This window comes from Ammospiza caudacuta, chromosome 8, assembly GCF_027887145.1.
Source record: "Ammospiza caudacuta isolate bAmmCau1 chromosome 8, bAmmCau1.pri, whole genome shotgun sequence".
Classification (NCBI taxonomy): Eukaryota; Metazoa; Chordata; class Aves; order Passeriformes; family Passerellidae; genus Ammospiza; species Ammospiza caudacuta.
This window is the reverse complement of record NC_080600.1, coordinates 38,615,893-38,642,761: the sequence shown is the minus strand read 5'-3', so window position 1 is coordinate 38,642,761 and position 26,869 is coordinate 38,615,893. Positions and strand designations below refer to the sequence as shown.

General features: G+C 42.5%; 2 protein-coding genes across 3 annotated transcripts in view; one reads left to right on the top strand and one right to left on the bottom strand.

The window, feature by feature from the left end:
* The window catches only part of NXPH2 (neurexophilin 2), a 35,633-nt gene extending 25,711 nt beyond the window's left edge, over positions 1–9,922 (top strand). Inside the window, exon 2 of the mRNA XM_058809606.1 lies at positions 7,135–9,922. Within this exon, the coding sequence (XP_058665589.1) occupies positions 7,135–7,878 (744 nt within the window). The 3' untranslated portion in view covers positions 7,879–9,922. The remainder of the gene's footprint in view (positions 1–7,134) is intronic.
* Positions 9,923–22,583: 12,661 nt separating this feature from the next.
* SPOPL (speckle type BTB/POZ protein like) overlaps positions 22,584–26,869 on the bottom strand; it is a 32,802-nt gene continuing 28,516 nt past the window's right edge. For both annotated transcript variants that reach the window (XR_009275003.1, XM_058809578.1), the window contains exon 11: positions 22,584–26,730. Coding sequence is in view for 1 of the 2 variants with exons in the window: in XM_058809578.1 (XP_058665561.1) it covers positions 26,586–26,730 (145 nt within the window). In the remaining variant the exon portion in view is untranslated. The remainder of the gene's footprint in view (positions 26,731–26,869) is intronic.

Here is a 26,869-nt window from a genome sequence, read left to right as displayed (position 1 = left end):
TCTCAGAGATCTCTAATTTAGATTTAAGGCAGGGGGAGGGGAACCCAAAGAGTCAAATCTTCAAGAAGAGAATTGGTGCAGATTTTTTGGCAAGAAACATTTCTCAGAACAAATTTTCTGTTCTCTCAGCAAAAAGGTAGATCAATTCAATGCATGGATATAATTTAAAAGCAATCTATGCTCTAAGCAATTTATCCGATTGCAGCTGGAGGGAACACTTCAGATAACCTAAAACTACTTGTCAGGGTTGTGAAAAAGGCACATTTTTGAAATAGGAAATCTTTGCAGGCTTTATTTTTAATTTTCACTCTTTTCTTCTGCTGCTTCTTCCTCTCAGTTTTGTTTCTTTACTGAAGTGCTGTTTTAGTAAAATACTATTTTGCCTGCTTGCACAAATTGGAGAATTTTCAAGTGGTTGGTTTTTTTTTCCCTGTAAAATATGATACTGAGTTTGAAGTTTCAATTTTGTTTAAAAAATACGTAATGAAATTGTGTCAGGAATGGCGTGGCCAGCAGGACGTGGGACTGGGCACACCTTGAGTGCTGTGTCCAGTTCTGGCCCCTCAGTTCAGGGAAGGACAGTGAGGGGCTGAAGCACGTTCAGAGAAAAATCTGGAGCACCAGGAGTGGCTGAGAGGTCGTGGTCTGAGCTGTGCCAGGGGGAGATTAGGTTGGACATTAGGAGGATTTTCTTCACAGAAATGGTGATTAGACACTGGAGTGGGCTGACTGAAATGGTGCTTGGTCACTGGTTGTACTCTGTGGTCTCAGAGGGCTTTTCCAGCCTCAATGATTCAATGATTCTGTTTACAAGCAGAAAAATCTAATGGGCTGCAAGGTTCAATCATGAAGGCTTTCTTTTCTGCTGAAGCATCTTCTCATTGTGTTTTTAACTACACAAAGCTGGGTAAAATTGCTAAAATAATCCAATTCTGTTAGTTATTGAACAGGGGATTTCTGGCTACCTTCCCTGAGTGAAAGAAGGTTGCAATAGCATTTAAAGATTTCTTAATTGTAACCTCCCTGACTTTTCTGGGGGGTTTTGAGAAGTCTGAGTACTCTGCCACTGTCCAACTGGGGATCAGTCCCCCTGAGTCCCAGCTGTGCAGTTTCCCCCCATGATGGATACCCTTGCTGGATTTGGCACACTGAACCCCACAGACCCTCTGTGTCAGCAGATTCAAAATGAAACAGAAATCAAGCAAGTGAACTCTGAATTTGTGACTTAATTTCATCTTTGCACCAGAGTGTTTTGAAGAGCAGATCATTGCCCCAGAAGAGAGAAAACCAAGCATAAGAACCTGCTAGTGCTTATTTACTTACAGTTTAGCAAGGACGAGGCTGTGGAACCTGGAAAGGCATTTTGGGTGCCTGAGGAGTGAGGGCACACTCATCTACAAGGTTCAACCTCTCTTCTTGATATTCACATCCCACCGCCCCATCATCAGCTTGGTGGATTAGAGAACCACAGAAGGGTTTGGGTTGGAAGGGATCTTAAAGCTCATCTTATTCCAGCCCCATGCCATGGTGGGCAGGGGCACCTCCCACCAGACCAGATTGTTCCAACTCTGTCTTTTTGCTTCATTGCAGAGCAGCTCCCCTGCATCCTGAAAAATGAGGCTGTGCTGGATGCAACAAGCATGGCACTCTCACACAGTCCTGCTGAAAGATGTTGCCTAGCTCCCAAATCCCTCACAGCATTCCTGACAGCAATCACATCTGCAGCCATAAAACCCTCCACAGCCTCTGTCTTTAAAAAAAAAAAATTATAATCAGTAAAGTTCAAGCTCAGCTTGTTGTGATGAATTATTGGAGCCCATCATCATTTTCTTGGGGGGAAAAAAGGACTAAAAGACTATAATGGAACACAATTTTATGGTTTTTTCCGTTTAATTGATGACGGGCTGAGTTTTTATTAATATTTCTGGGCTCCAGTGTAAGATGCTGAAAAAGCTAATATGAGATCATTGTATCTGGTTAATGTGTGTGCTTTGCAAAATTGATAAGCCCTGTCAAGACATAAATTATTTAAAATTTGATAAATGTGTTGAAATCACTGAATTTTCAAACCGATAAAGCAGAGTTATTTCTCTTCCCTGCCACACACCCCCCTTCAAACTGGGGCTTTTGTGCAGCCACTCGATGGGGCCACGTTATCTCATGGCTGTGAGGATCCAAAATCAGCAGAGGGAACCCAGAGAGGTGTCCTGTGCTGCTGCAGAGGGGACACAAGTGCAAACCCATGGGACACTTGGGCATGGGAGCAGCAGAGAGCGGGGAGACAATGGAATTCTCCCCCAGTATGAGTTTTTCACTGGTGAAACTGGGACCTAGAGCAGTGGTGGTATACCCCCTCCTCTCCAGCAGTGGGATAAAAAGCTCCCAGTGAGCAGCAGAATGGTGCTTCAGAGCTGTTTATTCCAACAGAACCAATTCATTCCAGCTAATTGCTGAGAGTTTTTAAATGATTCCTGGCAGGGGTGAAGCTAAAGGAATGATTGCTGGTGATTGATGAATAACCTGAATAAAATTCCCAAAGCACCACAACTATTAACTCTTGCATGGGGACACCTGCTTTTATTTAGTGCCTTGCCCACAGAGAAAGGCACTGGAGTGAGTTCCAGATGAACCCAAATTTGGGCAAATGGAGAAAACAGAGCATTTACTGATACCAGTGTTTCATCAGTGTCAGCTCATTTCTCAAAAATAGCTCACAGGGAATGTCATTTAACCCTGTGCTGCTCTGATCAGGATCATATATGGAAGGGGGAGAGTGTGAAGAGCAGTCACCATCTTTTAGAGGAAGAACCAAAGGTTTGAAGTTAAAACTCCATAAATATAAACCACACTGCACTGATTTGAGCTGTTCTTGTCGTTTATGCAGTGAAAGAAAACAGCGAGACGTGCTGTGCAGGGGGCCAAGGTTGTGTTTCTTACTGGAAAATATCTCCAGGCAAATGGGAATTTTAGGGTAACTGGGTGCCATTTTACAGCCTCTGTAATCAGGAAAAAGATTAGGTGATTTCTGTTTGGAAATGGATGGTTTGGAGGGAATGGGAAAACACTGATGCAGCAGAGGAGAACTCCAGCAATAGCCATCTGTTTAAATGGATACACTAACTTCCCTAAGCTGGTATTTTTCAAATACCCTACCAGCAATATTTTTCACTATAGTGATGCATTATAGTGAAATGGAAAGATGCTGAGGAAGTAGTTTTTTCCAGCATGTGCTGCATTCTTTTAATACAGATTTTTTTATTGCCCGGAAATTGCTAACCAATGTGAATAAACAGCTGAACAAAGCCATGGGCCCTTCCTCACTAACAGCAAAATGCAGCCAGTGAGGGAAGGGCCTTGGGAAAAAACAAGTGTTAGAGTTGGGTTCTCTTATTCTGCAAAAGCTTTATTCAAAACAGGAAAAAAATCTGCACTCCACAAAGGTTTTACATTACAAAAGCACAAACACCATTCACATCTCTGAGCAGTGTCCCCTCGTTCCTGCCTGCTGCTGAGGCAGGCACTGAGCACAACCAGGCAGTTCTTTGTTAAGCTCCTTTTTTAACTGAATATTTGCAAAACACAACCAATTTACCCCCCTGAGCCATGAGGGCTTCCCTGCAGCCCTCTGAGCAAACAGGAATTCTGTCAGCTCCTGAATCTCGCCCCTGTAATGAAATTAGTGGAACAAGACAGCACTAGGATGGAGCAGAGTCAAGAATTAAGGCTGTGCAAGACTGGAGAATCCCACAGCCTTGCAAAATACTTCAAAAAAGAGGAGGAAAAAAATACTCAATCAAAGTAAGTTTGAGTAAGCTCCAGCTTTATGTAAGGTACAGCTTTCTGCAGACACTAGGCATTGCTGTCTGGGCCTTAAACAGGGGTATTACATCCTTGTATTTCAATTTATCAATGATTTCACACTCCTGTGTTGTGAAAGCTGTTCTGTTACCACATGGAATAGACCAGGTCACTGCAGCTTCAGGGGTGTGTTTCGTTACCCCATGAGTAAACCTCATTTGGTGTAACAACTACATAAATAAAAGTAGCAGTAGTCTAGCAAGGTGCAATTCTGTGATTTCACCATCATGGTCTTGAAATACTTGTGTCCTGATACGCTATTGATGTGGCAAACCTGCCTGGCTTCAGCATGTGTTAATGTTTCCCACCCGTCAGCCATCCCCAGCCCTATACCCACATATTTCTTCCTTTCCTATCAGAGCCTTCAGCAAGGCACCCCTGGGAAAGCAGCACTCTGCCATCTCATCTGGTGTGAGAGCCCCCAGAAGAGAAATACACCGAGCTCACGGCTCAATGTCCTCTGCATCTCCTCATAAAAGGCCAGGGGAGAGAAGCCAAAGAGCCATTGCAGGATTTCAATAAGCACTGCAGAAGACAAGGAGCCCTGAAGGATGTTTGAGGGTGTTCCTGTGCCCTTGCCAGAGGACACTCAGAGCTGGGTGCAGGCACCAGCAAAGCCAGAATCCCCTGTGAACCAAACAGCTTCCTTTCCATAAATTTCACCTTAAAATATCCAAGCCCTTTTCCCTCTGACTCAGTTGCTAATAGCAATACCAGCTGTAGGTGCCCATGGTTTGAGTGGTCATTAGCATTTTAAATTGCATTTCATTTAGCTGTGCAAATGAGGAAAGTTTCTGGTGTTCCAGCACCCCTGGGCCCAGCTGTAATCTAAAAAAGCAGCAGAAAAGTCTCTTTTTTGTGCTTCTCAAGGCCCCAGGTCAAGTTGGGGATGGGTGAATGTGTGCAGCACTTCTTGCTTGGTGTGAGCAGAGTCATTCTCTGCAGCAGGGGAGTGATTTCCCTGCCAGAGGGGATGGCCAGCGATCTCAGCATCACACGGCTGATCCTGGGCTGCTGACAGGCTTAGCAGTGGCTGAAGAGCCTCTCATAAACATGACAGAGCTTCACCAGGAACTTTCCATCACAGCACAAGTGATGTTTCCCCCAGCATCATTATGACAGTGCTATTTGGGCTGGTACAGATCAGCATCTGTCACTGTTTCCATTAGAATCTCCTATTTCCTCGGGTTCCTAGCTCAGCCATAAAAAAAAAATATAAGATAGAGGCAGAAAGTTGACATACAAGGTCTAGGGCTGAGAGTGATCACTGTTGTCTTTTCTTCCCCCACTTTTAATCTGAAGAAGGAAATAAAGTATTTTTGCAGAGACACACCTGGCCCACTGCATTTCCACCTAGCCTTGGATTTATTTCTAGTGAAAAATAAGTGACAGGACAAGCGGAATGGCCTTAAGCTGAAGGAGCTTTAGATTAGTTATTAGGAAGAAATTTTTTACTGTGAGGGTGATGAGGCACTGCAACAGGTTCCTGAAATTGTTCAAGGCAGGCTGGAAGGTGGGGTTTGGAAATGAATGATCTTTAAGATCCCTTCCAGCCCAGACCATTCTGTGATTTTATGATTTAGCAATAATGATGGTCACCTTTCAACATTCAAGCTGTGAATGTTGCTGCTGTTCCACATTTCATAATCACTGCATTAGGGGTGATCAGGAAGGACATGTGGTGGTGGGTTTGGGCTCTGGTTTGGAGCCTATTGCTGCAGAACAGGCCCCACTGAAGATTAAGGGCTTTGGAGTTTCTAATCTTTGGCAGATGATGAAATGAAAAATTGCAATTTATAGAAATAACAGCTGGATATTGTACAAACAGAGCCCTGTGAGGAACCAGAGGTGCAGGAGACCCTTTGGGATCAGGAGCAGAGGGAAAAGCAAGCCCAACACTGAGGTTTCCCTCGTGAGACACGAAGCACAAAATTCCATCCCACACATTCCACATCTGCATTCTGTATTTTGGCTGCTTTAGGCAAACTTCCACCCTGTAATGTTGCTGCTGGAGAGTGAAAACCCCATTCCTGCATTAGTTAGACTGGGATCCACCTGGATCCTGGCACTGTGGGATCAGTGATGGAGCAAGAGCAGAATTTGGCCAGCAGCAGTTTGTCACTGGGGACACAGGCAGGACAACAGTGTCCTTTCTTCTTCCCATTTTAAACATCTCTTTGTTCTGTTCACACATTTTGTAGAAATAGATGCAGCTGAAAAAGTTTTTCTTTTGTACATTAGGAGGACTGTGGAAGGCAGTTCTAAACAGAACAGACCCTAAAAACACCTTCTCCAAAGGCATTCTACAAAAAGCTTCTCCAAAGATTTACTCAAGATTTAAAGGACCTAAAAAGTCAGATGATCATTTCTATCCTGTTGAAACACAGATCTTCCTTCTGACCTTTGGATCATACACTGGAGTTCTGCATTTCCAACAGGACTTGTCTGCCAAAGAGAGCAGGGAAACACCTGGGATATGTGTATCTGCACTGAGCTGGAAATTTTACTGAGTTTGACTGTGTGTTTGACTCTGAAACCTTAAGGCCATTCTGTCACTACCAGAAGGAAGTTTTGCTTTCTGATTGCAGACTCAGCTTGGCCTTAAAAGTCATGGATCTTAAAACTGAGCTGTGCTGTGTGGCTGGGAGTGCTCAGCACTGCTGGAAAGCTGGGCCTTGGTAAGCACGGGCAGCTGTGCAGCTGAAACCAGCACACCAAAACAGGGCCACTGTGTCAAATTAGGGGCACAAACGTGCAAACTAGGTTTGGATCAAATGGAAAAAGCAGCACCAGAAAAGATAAACGTACAATAAATGGTTTAGGAGACACTTGCACCAACAGAACAGGATTTTAAGCCTAAACCTGCTGGAAGGTTGTGGGGAGAAAAAGGAAGGGAGTGGAAATTTGTGCTGTTCTATTTCACTCCATCTTTTAGCAGAGAGGTCTTCAGGATTTTCACTTTCCCCAGTCAGGTATTCATCTAACAAATCTGTGAGCATGGGGCACCTGCCTGCTCTTGCACATCACAGCCATCATCCTGTCCAAAGGTTGGACAAGAGTCCCCATGGATGTTTCCTATTGAGATTTTTGCATCTTCCATAAGCTGTTCTAAGTTAAATCCTTGAACTCTCATAGAGCAGTGGAAACTCCTCATTACAGTGGTCCAGGTGACCGATTCAGACCCTATGGGTATAAAACTAAATATCAATGTCTCCTTCTGTGTCTTGGCTGTTTCATCCCCCCCTTGACCCTGCTCTCTGTTTCTGTTTGGAGCAGGTGTTCTGTGACACCGGCCGGGTGGTGCAGGCCGCGGAGGTGCTGGATTGGGAGGACAAGGATGCTGCAGAGACACTGGTTGACAACGTGGTCCACTCCAGGATCATCAACCCCCTACGGCTCTTTGTCAAACCATCCCCAGTGCTGAAACACGGCCAGGTGTCCTACTCGGACAGCATAGAAAACTTTTGGGATTGGTTGTCCAACATCACGGAGGTTCAGGAATCTCTGGCACGAACTAAGCGCAGACCTATAGTGAAAACTGGGAAATTCAAGAAAATGTTTGGGTGGGGTGACTTCCACTCCAACATCAAAACTGTAAAGCTGAACCTGCTGATCACGGGGAAAATCGTCGATCACGGCAACGGAACCTTCAGCGTTTATTTCCGACACAACTCCACGGGCCTGGGGAATGTTTCTGTCAGCCTGGTGCCGCCCTCCAAGGTGGTGGAGTTTGAGCCATCTCCACAGTCCACGCTGGAGACCAAGGAGTCCAAGTCCTTCAACTGCCGCATCGAGTACGAGAAAACAGACCGCGCCAAAAAAACTGCCCTGTGCAACTTTGACCCTTCCAAGATCTGCTACCAAGAGCAGACCCAAAGCCATGTCTCCTGGTTGTGTTCCAAACCCTTCAAAGTCATCTGCATTTACATCGCGTTCTACAGCGTAGATTACAAACTGGTGCAGAAGGTCTGTCCCGACTACAACTACCACAGCGAGACGCCCTACCTGTCCTCCGGCTGAGCCGGCCTGGGGATCCCAATCCCACAGAAACGAGCATTCCCATCGACCTTCTGGGGAGGAATGTGGTTTCCTATCAGGTTCAAAAGTCTCTAAAAACCGTAGCTGTGTTCGTGCTGTATCGTAACTAATCCAGCTGTTTATGTAACAATCGTTTTCCTTTGAGGCCGTCGCGTTTCAGCTCTCTCATCGTCTGTAAGGGAACTGCCAGGCAGGCACGTGGCAAGAATCAAACTAAATTATGTCTGGAATGAACATTGATCTTAAAAATCACTTTTTTTGAGCAACTCCACAGCAGAGACGCTGTGTTTTACTTGAATTGGACAGCGCTTAGCAGATCCTGTTTCTCATTGGGAACTTTAGGTGACAATAGAATGAACAAGTGATGGAGCAGCCTCAAAGCTGCTCGTACCCAAACTTCAAATAAACAGCTCTCCCACTGCTTTCATAAAGAATGTTACACAGAGGGCTCAAGTAGTCCAGTCCAAATACTAAGAGGAAGTGCTAATTCTTTGATAAAAAAGGAGAGAAATCTGCATTTTTCTGAGTTGTAGTAGCTGTAGGTGTTCATTGAAGTGAAGAGTGAGTAGTTCTTCCTTCAGACTCCCTACCCATGGATATGCAATGATGTAATTAGACCTCAATGAGCTTCAGTTTATTAGACCCCACAGGTGTGCACATGTGGTATACATCCCTTCCTCCCATGCCCACTACTGGGTTTGATTCCTCTCACACATTCACACAAGCACACACACCCCAGTATTAATTTTGCAGCAACAGAGAATCTATAAATACCTAGAGGAAAGATAATCTCTGTTTAAGTCAACCTGGTCTAGTGGAAGGTGCCCCTACCCATGGCAGGGGGTTGGAACTGGATGATCCTTAAGATTCATTCCAACCCAAACCATTCTGTGATTCGCTGAACTGTAGCAGGGGCTGGCTTCCTGGAAAAGGAAACAATTATTTTGCTATCCAGCCCTTGAGCATTGAAGTGCAGCAAGGAAAACACATCACAGCACAAGGATGATACCTGAACCAGCAGCTTTCTCCTTCTTGGCACCAGTTGTTCTCTTAGCACTGCACTGCACTTACTAAGTCAAAGTATCAGCCATGACAAAGAGAACAAAAATCTATGCACCTTCACCTCATAAAGCAGGTTTGAAATTTTAATATAAATACTCAGCCAGGCTTTCCCCTAGAGCAGCAGCAGCTCCCTGCACTGCAGCTGCAGCAAGGGAGGGTCCAGCTGTGGCTGTGCTCCCCCAGCTGTGGTCCATGGTTGGCTCTGGCCATGCAGCTCCAGCATCACCCCTGTGCTTGCTCTGGGTATTGCTCTGCTGCTGCTGCTGCCACTTTGCTCTGCTGCTCCTTGGTGACAGCTCCATGTCACAGGTCCTGTGCAAGGAGCTGGCTGGGGAAGTGCTGATTGCCTCAGTCAGGCTCACACACAGGGTTCAAGGAGTTACACACAGCTTAAATAAAGCACTATTGAAATACTGTTTGGTGATGTGCACACACACAAGTGACTGTGGCAGCTCAGAAGGACTCACTCATGAGATTAATCCTGATTTCCTTGGTAAAGACTCACACAAAAAAATTACTCTGTTAAAAATATACGAGTAACTGGGTGATTTGTTTTTCTCTTTAGGTGACAAATTTAAATGTGTGGTTTAGTTTGATCAATAATCTAAATGTTTTTCTTCATCTTATTTCATACAGAGTCTCTCCTGGTCTATAATGATGTTTTTTAGTTTGCCTAATCCTGTCAATTCCTACAAGTTGGTCTCTTTGTATTCTGTATAGCGTGTCCTCACCCCAGCTGTACATGAGCTTGGATTTATTGCTACGAGTTCAGTGCTTGGTGCTTTTGTAACTTAGCTGTAAGCCATGATTTTATTGCCATGTATTTTTACTCAGCACTGTAGGCAATTAAAAGAAAACCCTACATGCTATTTATTGTAGAGTATGTGGAAACCATGTATGTATATACACTTAAATATGTGTACATATACAGAACATATGTGTACATGTATTTGTATGTAAATAAAGAGAGTTTATTAAATCTGGCACTTGCTTGTGGCCCGTTTGATGTTTGGTTTTAAATGTTGCATGTATGAAGAGACAGAGTAAAACTAAGCAACAGCAATATCTCACTGCACATTTCTGCCCAGATAGATTTTGTTTTTCTGGGAGATATTTAAATGTGTGCTATAGTGAACTGTGCACAAGCACAGGCAGAGTAGTTCAGCAGCATTCCATGAGATTTGAGAAATGAAGCACATGTTTTGACTAAGACAACCCTTAACTGTTCAATAATTGCAGCAGCTACATTAAAATGAAGAGGAAAGTTTAAATTGGACAACATTCCCAAGCAGGAACGTGCTGGGAGAGAAGGCAGCTCACTGCTGATTCAGCCCTTGCTCAGTTCCTCATCAGAAGGGGAGCTGGATTCTCCTCCTCCCTGGCTGTGGCACTTCCCAGGCTGAGGTTTCCAGGCTCAGGAAGAGAAACCATGGGAGAAAAACTCACCCCAGTCTCCTCCAGGCAGCCCTGGCACAGGGAAGCAGCCTGGAGAAGAGGGAGGGAGCTGTGGTACCAAACCCATCACGCCCAACAAGCCCCCACCACTCTTCTCCATCCACAATAATCTATGAATCAGCCTAAAAGCAGTGGTTGGTTTTCCTTTCAGGTTAATTTTGAAAACATCACAGCAAAAAAAAAAAAAAAAAAAGGCAGTTTCATTCTTACTGCAGTCAAAATCTGCTTAAGAAGAAATGATTTACACCCAGCAGGGTAAGCAAAATACAGTGCAATGATGACAAGCTTGATTAGGTCAGATGTCATGCTGCCCATGTAAACAGAAATAAATGTGATTTCATTTCACACAGAACAGGCAAGAGTTTTTAAAAACATTTTCCTGTGTAGCAGGTGAGTGTTTCAGACAAGTTTCAAAATGTTGCTATTATGGATCTTATTCAAAGGATTTTGAAACTTGAATGATTAAATACCAGATTTAAAAAGTGTCCTGAGTGGGCAATGACACATTAACACATGACTGCAGCAACTTGATCTAGAAGTTTTTAATATACAGCCTTTATTTAATCTCAATCTCCACAGGACAGTTTTGCACACATTTATATCAGTGAAAATGTCACAGAATCATGGAATATGCTGAGGTGGAAGGGTCCCACAGGGATCATTGAGTCCAGCTCCTGGCCCTGCACAGGACACCCCAAAAATCCCCCCTTGTGCCTGAAGCACTTCCTGAACTCCGGCAGGTTTGGGGCTGTGACCACATTCCTGGGGAGTTCATATTAAATATATAAACTTCTTGCTAAATGCCTTTCCTATTGTTCTCCCCACCCAATGGGGAGAACATTAAAAATTTCCAAAAAAAGCTCATTCATACAAACATAAAAAGCCTCAGCTTTTTCTTTGGCCAGCACTCTGTGCAGAGCTGCAGGAACCATGCACATCCATGTTTTTATAATCATTCCAACTTAAGGAAGGAAGTAACAACTTGAGGGTTTTTTCTTCTCTTCACCCTGAAGAATTTTGTCCTCTGGACCTTCAGGTTTCTGAGGTTACACATTTGCTTTTTAGGGTGAATCTGCAAATGAGCAAACCCCTGGATGATCCTGATGCAACTGGAAAAACTCTCACAGCAACCAAGCTTCCATGCAGATCAGCATCCTGTGCTGCTTTTCTTTTTAAATTGTAATTCAAGGACATTAGAATTTGCTATTTGTTTTATGCTCTGTTGACCAGCATAATCTGGATAATGTTTTATTTATAGTATAATAATGATTCGTCATTAGCACCGTCTCTATTCAAATTTGCACAGTTGAAAAGACAATAACAAGCTGCTCTACACTAAGTAGCTCAATGAAACACGCATCAATCAAGTGGATTTTTAGCTGGAGGGTGTCTAGTTTGAAAAACCAGACTTTGCCATTCCCACCTCTCCCTCGTGAGCACCTCCTGCACGTCCATCAGGAGCAGCATCCTTTGTTTTGGAGCTTACAAATCAAGTGGGTTTACAGAAGAGGAGCTGAATTATGAAATATCTTGCTTGGTGTCAAACCATGCCTCCCTTGGGGGTTGTTGAGCTGAAAAACCTGCTCAGATCTGCAGCCAGGAGTGATGGGAACTGAACAGAGTCCACAGGACACGGCCAAGGCTGCTGCCACCAACTCCATGGCACAGCTCTGCAGCCCCAAATACTGGGGGTTGTCAGCCAGAAGCAAGGGCAGAGCTCTTGGTGCCCTCAAGCAAGGACTCCAGCCATCCTGACTGAATTTTGAAAGGAAAAAAGAAAAAAAAATCACAAAAAATTGCTATTTCCAAAGATGTAATTCAGTCTCCAACTCAGCACAAATCCAGCACCAGCTGCAGCCCAATTAAAAAGCAATCACAGTCATGGGAAAACAGTTTAGCTGGAGAAGAAAAAATTCCTACCTGCATAAACAGTGGTGAGACTCTAAAATAGACTCCAAAAGAAATATCAGCACCTTCCTATTCAACAGGAATTGAACAGCAACCAGGTCAGTCTCTTGAACTGCTGTCTGCTTTTGTCCTCAAGCCTGAACAGAAGGGGGAAAAAACTCCAGTGCTTCGGGGAGTTTTTTATGTATTTTCTTCATTTTATGGCAAATGCAGGACTTTTTAATGTGTTTTCTTCATCTTATGGCAAATGCACTGAGATCAGCTCAGCTGCCAGAGCAGGTGCTGGTCACACCAAGGGCATGGGTTGGAGCCCACATGGAACACTTAAAGCTGGACCCAGAGATCCTCCTGGCTCGCTTCCCACTGGGAATGTGCTGGGACTCCTCACCCAGACAGGGGGAGCTGAGCTGCACTGAGGGCTCAGGGTGATGAGCATCCCCCTGTGCAAGCCAGAAGCTCAAACAGCTTTCCCAGCTACCAGCAAAGGAGTGATGTGGGAAGCTGAGCTGGCACATGGGGGCTCTTCTGGCTTGTCAGGAGGGCAGAGTTGAGCTCCCACCCAGAGCTGGGCCATGGGAGCAGGGCAGGAGCACCACAGGACATGGCCTGATGGCACTGATGCCTCAGGTTTTAGCTTTTGTATTTTTCAGATTCTGTGCTGCTTTAGTGTGAACTTCTGAGCTTCATATTAGGGGATGGTGAGCTCCCTTCACAGAGCAGGGAGACAAAACAATTCCTTCTCTAGCTGGGCACCAAGGAAAAATGATCCAAATCTCAGCACCAAGAGCATAAACACTGTGGGCTGGAGAGAGAAAAACAATCAGGATGGGACTGCATGGGCTAAAGCTGGAATTGGACAATTAACTCCAATATGCAAATGGAGCGGAACTGATCAAAGTGTGAGACCCTGTGCCCAGTCGTGCATTTTGTGACCATTTTGGTTCATCTTGGGCGCAGCCCTGGCTGAGCTCTTGTGCTGCCCAAGGTGCATCCATTGAGGCCTCCTAATAAACCCCTACTTTATTCTTTAGCTCTGTCCAGTCTCTGAGCTCAGCCATCACAAGGCATCAGCGGAGTCGAGCTCAGCCACAGCAAAGGAGCCCCTGGAAGAGCTGCCCCAGGAACCCCTTCCAGGCACCCAGGGCTGCCCTGCCTCTCATGCAAACCATCCTTGGAAACCAAGGCAGCTTTTTTGGCAGCCTGGTCCCACACCAGCATCCAGCCCTCACCCTGCTCCCTTGGCAGCCCTTCATTTGCCCCCTCAGACTCAAATCCCATTTCCTTGTTCTCTTCCTCATTCCCAGACAGTTCGTGGCTCTTTCATCATTACAAGCCAATTAAACCTCGGCTACCTTATCTTAACAGCTCCAAATAAGCTGGTGATCTTCCTGAAAGGTGATACATTATAATTGGTTCCAAATTGGCAGGAAAGAGAATAGTGAAACATGAGACTCGGAGGTTATTTGAATTAGCCCTGAAGCTTAAAATGACCAAAACCTCACACCCACCTAAAGCTATCAAGTGTTTGCTTTGAACTTCTAGTCACTGTTGCTTCCCAGCAAACAAGATTTGGCATCTTTTGGGCTGGAGATCCTGCCTGGAGCAACCTGGTCTAGGGAAGGTGTGGAACAAGAGAGTCTTGAAGGTTCCTTTCAAATCAAATTATTTCATTATTAAACTGATAAACACCTAAACAGGCACCAGATAAACATCCCAGTTATGAGGTTTTAGATGGGTGGAGAGCACTCACACTCCTGCCCACATCTCAAAAGCCCCCGATGAAATGCAACTCACACTGAGCTGTTCTAGAGAATGACAAAGAAAAAGAAAAATCAGTCCAGGTTTTCAAAACACATCAAGTTCATTTAACTTGGACAGGAGAAGACTTAGCAGAAAAGTGCTCTGAGAGGAGCTGTCAGTCCCTCCTAAGCCAGCAGTGCTCCCTCAAAGAAGAGGAGGTGGCAGAGTGTGTCTGAAGCAGGTGATGCTGAGCACTGCCAACCTGGGAGCACAGAATATTTAACACAGATTTCTGAGCAGGTAAACTAAAGGATTAAAAACCATTTCAAGTTGCCATATTGAAGATGATAAGCAAGCCTATTTATTAAATAGTACTTAGAGCTGCTTAATTCCAATCCACTTCTCCTGTCAGATATATTTAACCGAGGCGTTTCTGACTTCAATCGGGGAAGATTTGGATTAGCCAAAGCACCGGGGGGGAAAACAACACAAACCAAAGCACCCAGCAGCTTGAAGGCAATGCCACACAGGGAGATTGATCTGCCCCGAGGGAATAACCCCTCTCTTCCCCTTCCAGCACTGGGTTTTAAAGTGAAAGTACCACAAACACCAGGCCCACAGTGTTTTGTCACTGCCAGGCACAGCCTGAGTGCTGCAAGCAGAAAGAGCAGCTCAGAGGAATGGTGTGCAAGGCTGCCCTCATCCCCAGGTCAGCCAGGATCAGCAGTGTCCAGACATTTAGAGATCCTTCTAGCTGGAAAAGAGGGAAGAGAAATCTAGTTTGATCCACCACCCCAGTTATCTTTAAAACAAGCACAGCCCCTTATTTAAAATATGAGTATTGAATTGTGTTGCCAGAAGCAGATTAATTGCAGCTTCCAGGAAAAAAAAAAAAAAACAACAAAAAACTCTGAGCTTATTTCACACTGACTTTATTCCCACTTGAATTAAGTTTCTTATGCTACACCAACTCATTTGAATTTTTTGAATTGGTTTTGCATAGTATCATTTACTGATGTACTATCGTTAATTACATAACACACATACACTCTCCAACTGCATTATTAATGAAAGTGTTTTTAATTAAATGGCTCTCAGCATAATATTCAGTCATTAATTTCACAAGCTCGGGATGTGGAGAGATTCCATTCTGATGGTCTGGGGAAGCTCTGTGCTTCAGATGAGGGACACTTGCAGAGTGATATTTTTTGAGAGGAGCTGGAATCATTATGAGCACAGAATTACCTCCTGAGCAGCTGCTGCTGCAGTTCTGCTCTGCTGGGCATTAGCTGTGCTTCAGCTCAAGAGCTCCTTTTGCTCTGCCACACTTCACCACTGGTAATTTGAAAATGCCTCTCCCTGGACCCGGCGAGATTCTGGGGTGAATAATCTCAGAGTCATCTTTTCGGGACAATTTACACTTAGACAATGGCACTAAGGCTGCACCCAGGGCAATAAAAAGCTTCACATCCTCCTCGCTAATTATGGTCACCCACCTGTCTCCACTCTCAGCCTCTCAGAAGTGACAAAGAACCTTCTCACTCCTGGGACAGGAACACAGACACACTGGCACATCATGCAGCCACCGCTGTGAGCATCCTTCACACTCACCTGCTGCAGAAGTTGCCAATTATGGCCAAGAGGCACAAAAGCAGCATTTTAATTTTTTTTTTTTTTTTTTTTTTTACTATTTCTTCATGCAGAGATGGCAGGATGATCTCTTTTCCAGCTTGGAAAAGAAGGCCCACCAAGGCAGTCCTGTACAAACTTTTCCCTTCCTCAAAGTCTGCAGGAAGGATTAATTTTCACCTCAGTTTATGCCTTCTATCGATTGATGAAAAAGAAGTTCCATTTAAAATAAAAAGAATTCCTAGGACAGTATTGTCCAGGACGACTTTGGAGGTCTTGAAAGTAATTTTTTTTCTTTTTCTAGAAGAGCTCAAAGGGACTTGAGAGCAGCAAGACTGCACACTACAGTACCAGTTTAATCTGTGAATTACGTGGTAAATTCTGTCCATCCTCCACAAAGGCAACGGCATATGAAACTGGTTTTGGAATGGATTCTTCCTGCGACTCAACATTTAATTAGCCTCTAATCTAGATAGCCCTTTTGTTTTTGACTAACAAAGTCCTTCTCTTTACTAAATTTCTTGGGATTAAAGGTTTTTTCCTGGTGCACACAGGGAGGGGAGAGGCTCTTGCCCATCCCATTGTCCCAGAGCAGAACACCCTGGGTCACACCTCACTCACCAGCCCCCTCTGTCTCAGCCCCATCTCCTGGCCCTTCCAGCCCTGCTCCTTCAAAAGAAAAAGGAAAAAAAAACCCACAAAAAACTTTGCTCTGTCAAAAACACACTAAACATGGACCTCCAGCACATTTACAGTGGATTTTGAGAAATTGCTAATATTTTTGTATGACAAGATTAATGATAATATATGCCCACATTCCCAGCACTTCATGTCTACATAAAACATTGTGCCATAATGAAGATAATTGAAAGTATGACTTCCATCAATATTTAATTAGCATTTGGTGCTAACTCATTATTTCGGTGCAAATTATTTGACATCTCGCTGTATGGCCTGCACAGATTTCCTCCTGGAGGGTTGTTTTATTGGGGGGACACAAGGAACACAAGACATGTGCACCTTCCCCAGGGATCAGGGGGGCTGTGAAATAAGGAGAATATGACTGACGTTTTAATCTGCTGCAGGATACAAAAGCACATTAAAGCTCACAATGTGCATTTGGCTCAGGTATTTGTGTAGTAAAGGCAATATTCTGCTAAACCAACACCTTCAGAAAATAAACTGTACCACCATCACACCAGGCTCTTCCATGTGTCTGTGTCCAAATCCCTTCTCCAGGCTGCAGAAGGACACACATGGTGTCAGCACACAGCTCTGGGGACCAAAGAAAGATTCTCTTCCCTTCCAAATCGTTTCTGCAGCTGTTCCCAAGAGCAGTGAGAGCAGCCCTGCCCTCACTCACTCAGGAACAGGTGAGTGAGCCCAGCACTCCCAGCACAGCCAGAATCTCTCCCTCTGTCATTTCCCTTCACCCACTCCCAGCAGCCAGGAGAGGGACACAAAATAAATTCTGCAAGGTGCAAATGGCAAAGAATACTTGGCCTACCATGTGAGAGGGACACCAAGTCCTTCCAGCTCAAATCTACTGGAAATAAAAGCACTCATCACCCTCTGCTTACCCATTATTTGGTGAATCTTCTGTTGATGATGTAAAATAAAACAATCACAACATAACAAAGTGCAAGTGCCCCACTGAAGTGCCCTCCCTCACTTCACTTCCCCAGCTTCACTCTGAGCCAAACTTGCTGAATAAAGAGCTTTTAACAGCCCCACACAGTGGCCAACCTCCCTTTGCAGCACTTCCCTCCCAGCTGTTCAACCCTGGCTAGCTGCAGGAATAGAAGCCAATTCTCACCAAGTTTAGCCCTACAAGAAGCAAGTAAAGATTACAGAACTATGACAGAACTATTGATAGTTCTGTGGTGAGAATCTGTACATACAGGTAAATAAAGCTTATTTTTATTCCTGATGCTGTCCCAGTGGCACTGAATGTTGCTAAGCCAGGCCCAGGTTCCATTCTTGCTTCTAAAAAGGAAGAAAAATACCCCAGGAAAAACTTCTTTCCATCTCTGTAATTCATGCAAAAACACAAACCAGGTTTATTGCTAAAGACAATCTCAGTGCAATAGCACCTTCCCCTACATATTTTTATATAGAGGAATCAGGAATGTTTAGTTTGCTCCCTGCAAAGAAGCAGCAAGATTATGGATTCTTTTGACAGCACTGACAAAGTAAATACAACTGTTCATAGTGTAACTTTGAGTATTTATTACACAAAATTGGCCCAACTTCAGAATGCTTAGTTTTATACCACATTGAGCACCCTCAACAGCTGATTATTTTAAAAAACCCCAAACCTTTCTCCTTTAAAGTGATAAAATACCTGCACTTTTTACCTCTGCTTCTTTTTCCAACTGCCCAGAATATTCCAATACCTTACTGGAAAACTGCAGCCTCCTGCTGAGGGTGCACCTTGGTTACCAAATCAACACATTCTGAACACCCACACTGTTTTTTTCAGGATAATTCTTCCATAAAAACAGGTTTTATACTCTGCTTAAGCACTTCAGCAATGATTGGTACAGAATATTCAGAGGTGAATCTAACTGGGGCACACTGCCCCAGTAAACACTACATATTTAACTGGGTGGCAAAACAACTGGAATGAAGTATTTATTGATTTAAAAAGCAGCTGAAACTGCCAACACTCCATTTCTTTGATGAAGTTTATCTAAAGAAAAAGGATTTCTGGAGCTACCCAAAGAGATGCTGATTTCAGACATGCAGACCCTTGCAGGATCCCAGAGCTGGGGCAAGTTTTGGGTTTGTTTTAATGAGTCAAATGTTGGATACCTGCAGAGCAGCATGGAAAGCCAGAGCTCCTGTGCAGACAAAAAACCAGTGACTTTCAAAACCCCATGGTACTGATTTTAAACACAAAATTCACATGGTTATTTATCTGGATAAATCCCTCCATGTGTGCATGTCCAGGGTAAAACAAAATTAATGACAATATAAAGGAGGCATATAGAGACTCTAAAAATAAAATAAACAAACCAAAACCAACCTCTGAAGAGCAGATGCCCTCCAGGATTTACCCAGTTTTGCCAAATTGCAGCTGTAAATATTTCCCAAAGCTGATGCTCAAAGGATGAGCTGAGCTGCTGACAATAACTTTGTACCCCTACACTCCCCACCTATCCACTGAAGAGAAAACTTCTTTACAGGAAAGATTGAAGCCTTGGGTTATGTCCAAATTATTTATTTGGAGAGACCGTATTAAACTCCCTAATGCATCCATCTTATTCTCCCTGTTCAACTGGAAATCCAAAGCTGAAAATCTGAAAAACCCCAGCACCCCAAAGAAGTAACAGACAAACCAGCCTTGCTCACATACACAAATTTGTATTTTTTTAGAAACACTGGAGATTGAATATGCAAATTATTAGAATGTATTAATTATCATTAATCATTCCTTCACAAAGACTAGAACTAATTGGAGAAATAATTTGAGAAAATTGAAGTACATGACAGAAAGCATTAAGATTCATTAAGTTTCAGTTCTCTGGTCTGTCAGCTTGTCAGAAGTAGATGTCTGCTATTCCAGCACTACTGGTAAAACACTGAGTATTTTCCTAATCTAGTACACAATTTAACCCCTTTTATAGTTTGTTCTGAGATTAACCACATCTGACATTTTCTGCCAGAAGGCACCATCACAAGGAAATTTGTATCTCCATTTTTTAAATCAGCAAAATTGAACTTGCTCAGATTTCACTATAAAGCGTTTGCAGGTTCACTAGGTATTTTGTATTTATTTCCATTATTTGAGAGGTGCCAGCACACATTCAAAAAACCCACAAGAGATGAACAGCAAGGCATTTGAAGAAAAAGCTGCATTCAAAAAATACCCACCCTGCCCCATACCCACGCCTCAAATCCATCTTGACCAGAACAGCCAATAAATACACAAATATTTTATGTCCCTCTATTTGTGGTTCTGCAATAATCCTCCCCATTAGAGCTGGTACAAACTCTTGATCCAGCACAACAACCCCAGTGCTGCTGTGTGGGAGGAACGAGGGCTTGGCAGTGCAAGAATTCCCACCTGCAAGAGGTGACAGGGACAAGATGCACCATTTCATTGACATTTTTATTCTCCATTAAAAACACATGGTGTGGGCTTTACAAAGACCACCACAGCTCCTAATCTGGGCATGGCACAAGGACCAGAGGCAAGATTAAGTTTTGCTGGAGGCAAATATTGTAGTTGTACACTTCAGTAGCAAGTAGGTGGTTTGTTTTAAAGTTTCAAGACTCAATAAACACAGCTGGGTTAGAAAATTGTGCAGATAATAGATAAAATTAATTTCAAAGCTTACTGAAAATTCACCAACTTAAAAATTGAAAATATAAATAGTTTATGTAGCAATTAAGGTTAAAATAGGTCAGACAAGCTAGAGCTTCTATGCTTTAAGATTTCATCCTATTAGAATGTTTTTTGCATACTCTTCAAAATTTACCTTTTTTAACAGAAATGGCTCAGTCAACTGTGCAGGGAGAAACGTGGGAAGTCAAAAACTGTGACTGCTTAAAATGCAGCAGCAGTTGTCTCCACTCTGATCAGCAGCACCAAGTCTGACATGGTGTAATTTATTTTCTGCATGACTATCACTGCCAACGCATGAAACATGCATAAGTTGGGCAAAGCAGAGATTTCCACTCATTATCCACCTACCCTTGATTGAAACACAGCACCTGCACCAAAATATTGTTATGCTCCAAACTCTAAAGGCAAACCTGTTGGTGTCAGGAAACATTTTCAAAGAAGGCCCTGCTCCCTGCCTGACAGGATGATGATCACTGGTATTGCTCCTTCAAACACTTGAACCAAGAGCTCAAAACACTCCTGGTACTTTCTCCATAAGCCAAGGCCATGCAAACTCTGCAACGCTGGTTTTTCTTCCTGAGTCTCCAAAATCACAAGCTTGTTTCTGTTCTTTATACTTGACTCACAAGAAGCCCAATTTTACACTTTGAGCACCAGCTTCACATGCTGTTAAAATAAAACTTATTGACACCCCCTGGAATGCAATTCCGAAGCACTCAAGAACTCTCTCAGCTGAGCCTGGGATGGGTTTTTTCCCTTGGTGCAGTGCTTGTAATGGAAAAAGCAAATCCTGAAATCCTTCACCCGACTCCTTGTATTTTTTTCAACTTTCTCTGAGAGTACAAAGAAGGAATCTTCAAAACTGACAACAAGAAACAAGTTCTTCTAGTGGAAAATTGCCAAGATGTTTGCAGAAAAATAAACTGTTCAAGACTAATTTTAAGAGGCAATTAATAGCATTTCCTCTGTTAGCACACTATCACAATGTTAAGTGCAAAGTTATTTGTGTGTAATGGAAGTAGCTGCATCTTTAATCTAATTTACTTAATAAATCTGGCAAGTAAAATTTGTAGTGGAATGAGTAATATTCTACCTTGAATAGTAATTGTAACTGAAGCCATCTAAAACACAGAAAGCCATTAATGCTATGAAGTTTGGAGTAGTGGCACAAAGACTCACTTTAATCAGCTTTGATTTCTCACCTGACTGCTCAGGCTGCACTCAAACACTTCAACACCAAACCATCCCCTCAGCACAGGGCAGGACAGGCAATTCTGTACAGCAAGAGATGGTTTCTACCCATCAGCCTCTATCACCAATTCAGAATCAATATTTGAGCTTCTCTCTCTTAAAGAAAGAGGACATACACAGGACTGGACCAACACTGTAAAATACTTTTCACAATATTCACCTTAAAGGAGAAAAGGATTTCTTCAAGTGCTTAGTTTCCACACAAAAAAACCCCCTGGAATTTGCTACAGAAAAAGAAAAAAACCAGGTGGTTTCTAAAATCAATCCTCATTAAATCAATTTTGCTGAATAACAACATTTTTTATGATTAACAACTGGGAGGAAAACCATCTTCAGAAAGGATAAAAATATGGCCTTCTAAATAAAGAAATAATGAAGTTTAACATTCTTTATCTGGAATTTCAAGCTCAGGTCAGACATTTGGATTGCATAAATAATTCTGATACCACTCAGGGGTAACCAGTCCTGCTCCCCTCAGAGGTTGCTGAACTCTCTGTGGGGATGTGAGTTATGCCATTACTGATACAAACCCCATGAAGAACATCACACTGGATCACTGTGGAGTCAGTTAAGGGATGATTTATTTTGTTTTAAGCACACCTGGAGAATTTTGCATGTACCTACCCAGACACACACTTTTTATAAAATAACTTACCTCGACATCACCATTTTCAGGAGTTCAGAGTGTCCAAAGCCACATACCAACAGTGCCACATATCACTGCAAATATTTATAACCACATGAAACCCCTTACATACCACTCCTCCTCTTCCACAGCACTTCTCCTGTAACAAATGCCAACAGCATTCCTGCTGGATGGGCTCAGCAGCAGCCTGTGCTCCTTGGCAGGACAAAGGATGATGGTTTTTGATGGTGGGTGGAAGAAGAAAGCAGATTTCAAACCCACCAATCCCATCTTCATTGCCACAGCATCAACCCTCCTTCCCACCAGCCCTGACAGAGTCTGTGCTAAGGGAGACACCTCAGGTGGGAAAGTTAAGCTGTCCCGAGCTTTAAAGTGTCAAACCAGAAAAATAACCAAGTTAATGGGTTAAAATTAAAAATAACCAAGGCTGCAAGATCCTCCCCAAAAGAGGTTTCCAAAAGAACAGCAGCATATTTGACATCAGGCTGACAGTGCAGATAAAATATCTTTCTCAAAGCAAAGGCAGCCATTGGGAACAAATGCAAGTACAGACAAGAAATAAAGACAGACACACTCTGTATAAGTAACAACTTTATTGTAACTTGATGTGCTGAAACGCAAAAATATTTTCAGCAACAAGGTACAAAAAGTATTTCACCATTAACATCAGCTGATAAAAAAAGGCTGGATGGTTTGATACGACTGTTTACATATCTGAATTTCTCTTTATCATTTCCACCCCAAAACAGGTCCAAGTCATTTCACTGGTTTAACTTCTAAAATAGGACTCATTGATCTTAAGCCTTCAAAAACCAGGTTACAAATACAGTGAAGTTCCTTGCAAAACACTTGAAATAGTGAATTCCCTTTACAAACATAGTCCATTTACTGTAAGCAGAAGCCAAGATATGAGACTAAGTGTCTTGGCTAGCTAAGGAGCTAAGCTCTGCACTAAACACACTACTGACAACAGACAGAGGACAGGTAACATTCCATTTGTCAATTACAAAAAAAAAAAAAAAAAGCAATTAAGCTTAGGAATTTTAATCAACTGTAAAATTGAACAAAGTTTGACAACATTTCAGGTAGCAGTACCTCACGTTTGCAATTCACTGCCTTCTATGAAACACAGTTTCAAATACTGCACATGGCTTTTATTCTCCCAAAGGAGAAGCCTTGCTGTGAGGATTTAAAAGGAACACAATCTCTGTGTAGGTCCTCTACTGATCTCCTGTGCAAAGGTGAATTTTATACTAAATACTCAATGTGTACAAAAACATCAGAACTAGAGTATCCTTGTGTCCATGATTATCACGTTTTGACATACACTTATCTTGTAACAGCAAATATTATCACAATTTCACAAAAATATACCATTACTCAACTTGTATCTGTAATACTTATTCCACTTGCTTGTGTAGTTTGTACCTTGGTGAAATTGAATTTAGGAAGCAAGAATCAACATGCAACAGAGGTCAAATGCAATTTGAACTTTTCCATCTCAATTGTGTACCAAAGAGCATTCTTCTTCACCTTTACAAATACGTTTTACAAAGACCTTGCACCCTGTTAAATCATCCCTTCATTGCAACAGTTTCCTATAAAGGCACAATGTGTTCATACTTCTGCATGCAGTAAATGGACTAGGAAATAAGGATTATTTATTGAAGCAACTTCCACCCAAAGCATCTCCTTAGGAGAGGTCTGAATGGAGAAAAAAAAAAAAATATATATATATATAATACATAATAGCATTTTAACAGCAAATTGAGTCCTTATTTTTAGAAAGTCACCCTTGACAAAAAACACCACACAGTCACACACACACACACGCACACACACACAGGACACATGCAGGGTTCTCCCCAGAAAAGCACAGAAGTGGTGGTTCACATCTATGAGAGTAGTGTTGGCAAGCCAAAACATGGCACCTTCATACATAGGCATATTCCTAACCTGGAGGGAACCAGGAAAAACCCCCAGGGTCTCAGCCTGGAAAAACCTGACCACTGATTATTCCTGATCTGCTGCACTTCCAACTGAGGCTTTAAGGGCAACTTCTTGGGATGTGGGGAATGAAACCGAGTTACTGAATCCAAAGGGGAAGGTTGGAATTATCAACGTCCCGTTCCAGTGAGAACACTGCATGTAGGTAATTAAAGAGGTGAATAATTAGTGCACTCACTTAAGAATACAGCAACTGCTTTACCTTTTTCTCAAGATCTGTCAGAACCTGAAAATATAAATAAAGAAAGTCCAATCTGAGCAGATGGATCAGCAGAGGGCTCTTTCCTGTTGGTGTCACACACAGTTCACACTGCCTGGCTCGAGGAGGGGACACTCTATGATGCACACAACATCACAGCACAGTGCCTGACATTTTTTTGGTACTAAGTGTGCTATTAGGCTTGAAAAAAAAAACATCCTAAAAATCTTTAAGCTTTCCATCTGATTACTGTGAGTTGTTGCTTTAGAACAGGCTGACCTGGGCAATCATTACAGCATTAAATATTCAAGTCACTTGGCACGTGAGCGCTGTGAGCGTTACAGTGATGAGGATGAAGTCCCAACACGTTACACAGTGCAGCAAAAATATGATTCTGGAATAAACACCTTCACCTCCTGTTGTGGAGAATGCCTGTGAGACCTTATCTCAGATAAATATTTAAAAATTGATAAATCTCTGTATATATATCATTTGATGCCTTGTGTATTATTAAAATTTCTGATTTTACACTTTAGCCATCATAAAGATTTAGCTAGAGGGTAAGAAAAAATTCATGTTTGGAGGTTTTAGTCTTCAAAATGGGACTGGGCATTTTTTTCCAATTTACCTTTGTAAGTGGTTCACTAGATGCCAAAGTATAAAATTAAATATTCTTTCCTCTAAAAATTTCATTCAGAGCAAGTCAGATGAATCTCAATGAAATGAGGATGGAGAAACAATCTGAAATTCTTCCTCTCTTCCCTGCACGACTTTTTTTAATAGGCAAACTCAAACCCTTACACAAAGTTGTTTATAAATTAGGTGAGATCTCCTCCCATTCCCCTGTAAAACCCAAATCTTCCCCCCAAAAAAAGAAATACAGCATATTATCACTATTACAGTAAACTCAATGCAATAACTCAGGGAACATTTAGAGTGTGCACTACTGCAGACTTTTCCTCCCAATTGTAAACAAAGCTATCAAACACTGAGGATGTTGATATTAAAGCTAAGGTTCATATAGTAAAGAACTGGCCCATGACAAGCAGTTTACAAATGTTTCATCCTTTTTTCACATTATGCAGAATTTCAATACCATCCACATTATGCAGAATTTCAATACCATCCACAATGCTAGTACAATAACTGAAATGCAAGACTGAGCAAGTCTCTGCTTGCAGATACCATCTGACATTTCAGGGAAATACTCCTGGATGTGTGCACAGCCTCCCCAGGTGTTTGTGGGAGCCGTGCATGTACGTCAAGATGGGAAAAAATCCCCTCAAAGTTTTTACCATTCGCATGCCTTTTTCAAATAAGCGAAAATATTTTGTTACTTAAATATGAAAGCTCGCAATAGCCACCTTCAATTGAGTCTTAAAAAGACATGCCTTTCTTTTCTAACAAAACTAAATCCCATGTGGCTGTGGGCATCTTAAAATGTATCTAAAAGTTAAGCCACAATTACCTGTACCTCATTAATTCATCAAAAGTAAAATATATATGTACCACACAACATACAAAAGTTACACATTAAAAGTGCATATTCAAAATCCATTTGGCCCATTTCCTCAATTTACATTTGGTCATTCTATGCATCCTTGACTTTTCTATGCAACCATACACTGGGATATATTTATTCCATATACAACACCATTCCTTTTCACATTGAGCTCCTTTACCTCTCGTTCAGTTCTGCATTAAATGTAAACTAATGATGGACCGTAAAGAAACACAAGCAAAAGGTTTATTCTGTGTTTCTCTTCACCGCTGGGACAGCTTTGACACACACACAATAAGCATTACAAACTGTAATGAAAATACATTTTTGGGCCAAACCATTGCATATTTGCCCCCACAATGAAAAATAAATTATGTTCAAAGCAGTATATTGCCATAAATAGCCTGTGGGCATTTGCTGAAGGTAAACAGGCTCTCCCTATATTTAGCACTTGCCTAGGGTACATGATGTGCCTCTGGTTCAAGTGCTTTTAGTGAGAGGCCAGCCAAAACCTTCCAGTTAGCACAGGACCAAACTATAATCTTTTTCTTTTTTTCTTCTGAAAATAATGGAAGATCCCTTTCAAAAATTAATCTTCAGTTATCAACTTTACTGCATTATGGAGCTAGTGCAATCCTGCAGAGCCTAGTCAAAAAGACAAGGCACGTTAAAAAATAATAAAAAAATCAAGATACATTAGACTATACGGACTAGAGAGTCATTGAAGATAATTTAAGGCCTTTCAGTGAATTAGAGTAATCAGTCTAATTTAAAGCTGAGGATTAAACCATAAATTATCCATCTGAAAAGCAAACAATAGGCTTTTTCAGCTTCTGTTCTGTGGACAAGGATAACAAAAACTCTTGTTATGGTTTGTGAAAACACCTCTGGACAAGGAGGAGTGGAGTCAGTCCAATTTCTCTAGAGTTCATGGAAGATCTCAGGACTGTTTTAGCCGTTTGCGTGGAATGCCAAACTGTGGACACTGTGCAGACGCCAGAGCGCGAAAGGCCTCGGCTACTAAGTGAGGGTGGGAGTGGATCATGGACTTCCAGCCTGCAGTTTCCATTATGTCTGTAGCTTGGCTGAAAACAGAAGCATTAAGAACAGTCACACCATTTCACAGACCAAATGCACGGTGGAGAAGAGCAGGCAAGGCAGAAATGCTGCAGTGAAATATTGTGGGACAGACCGGGGATGCCGGGGAGGGTGCCAACAGAGAGA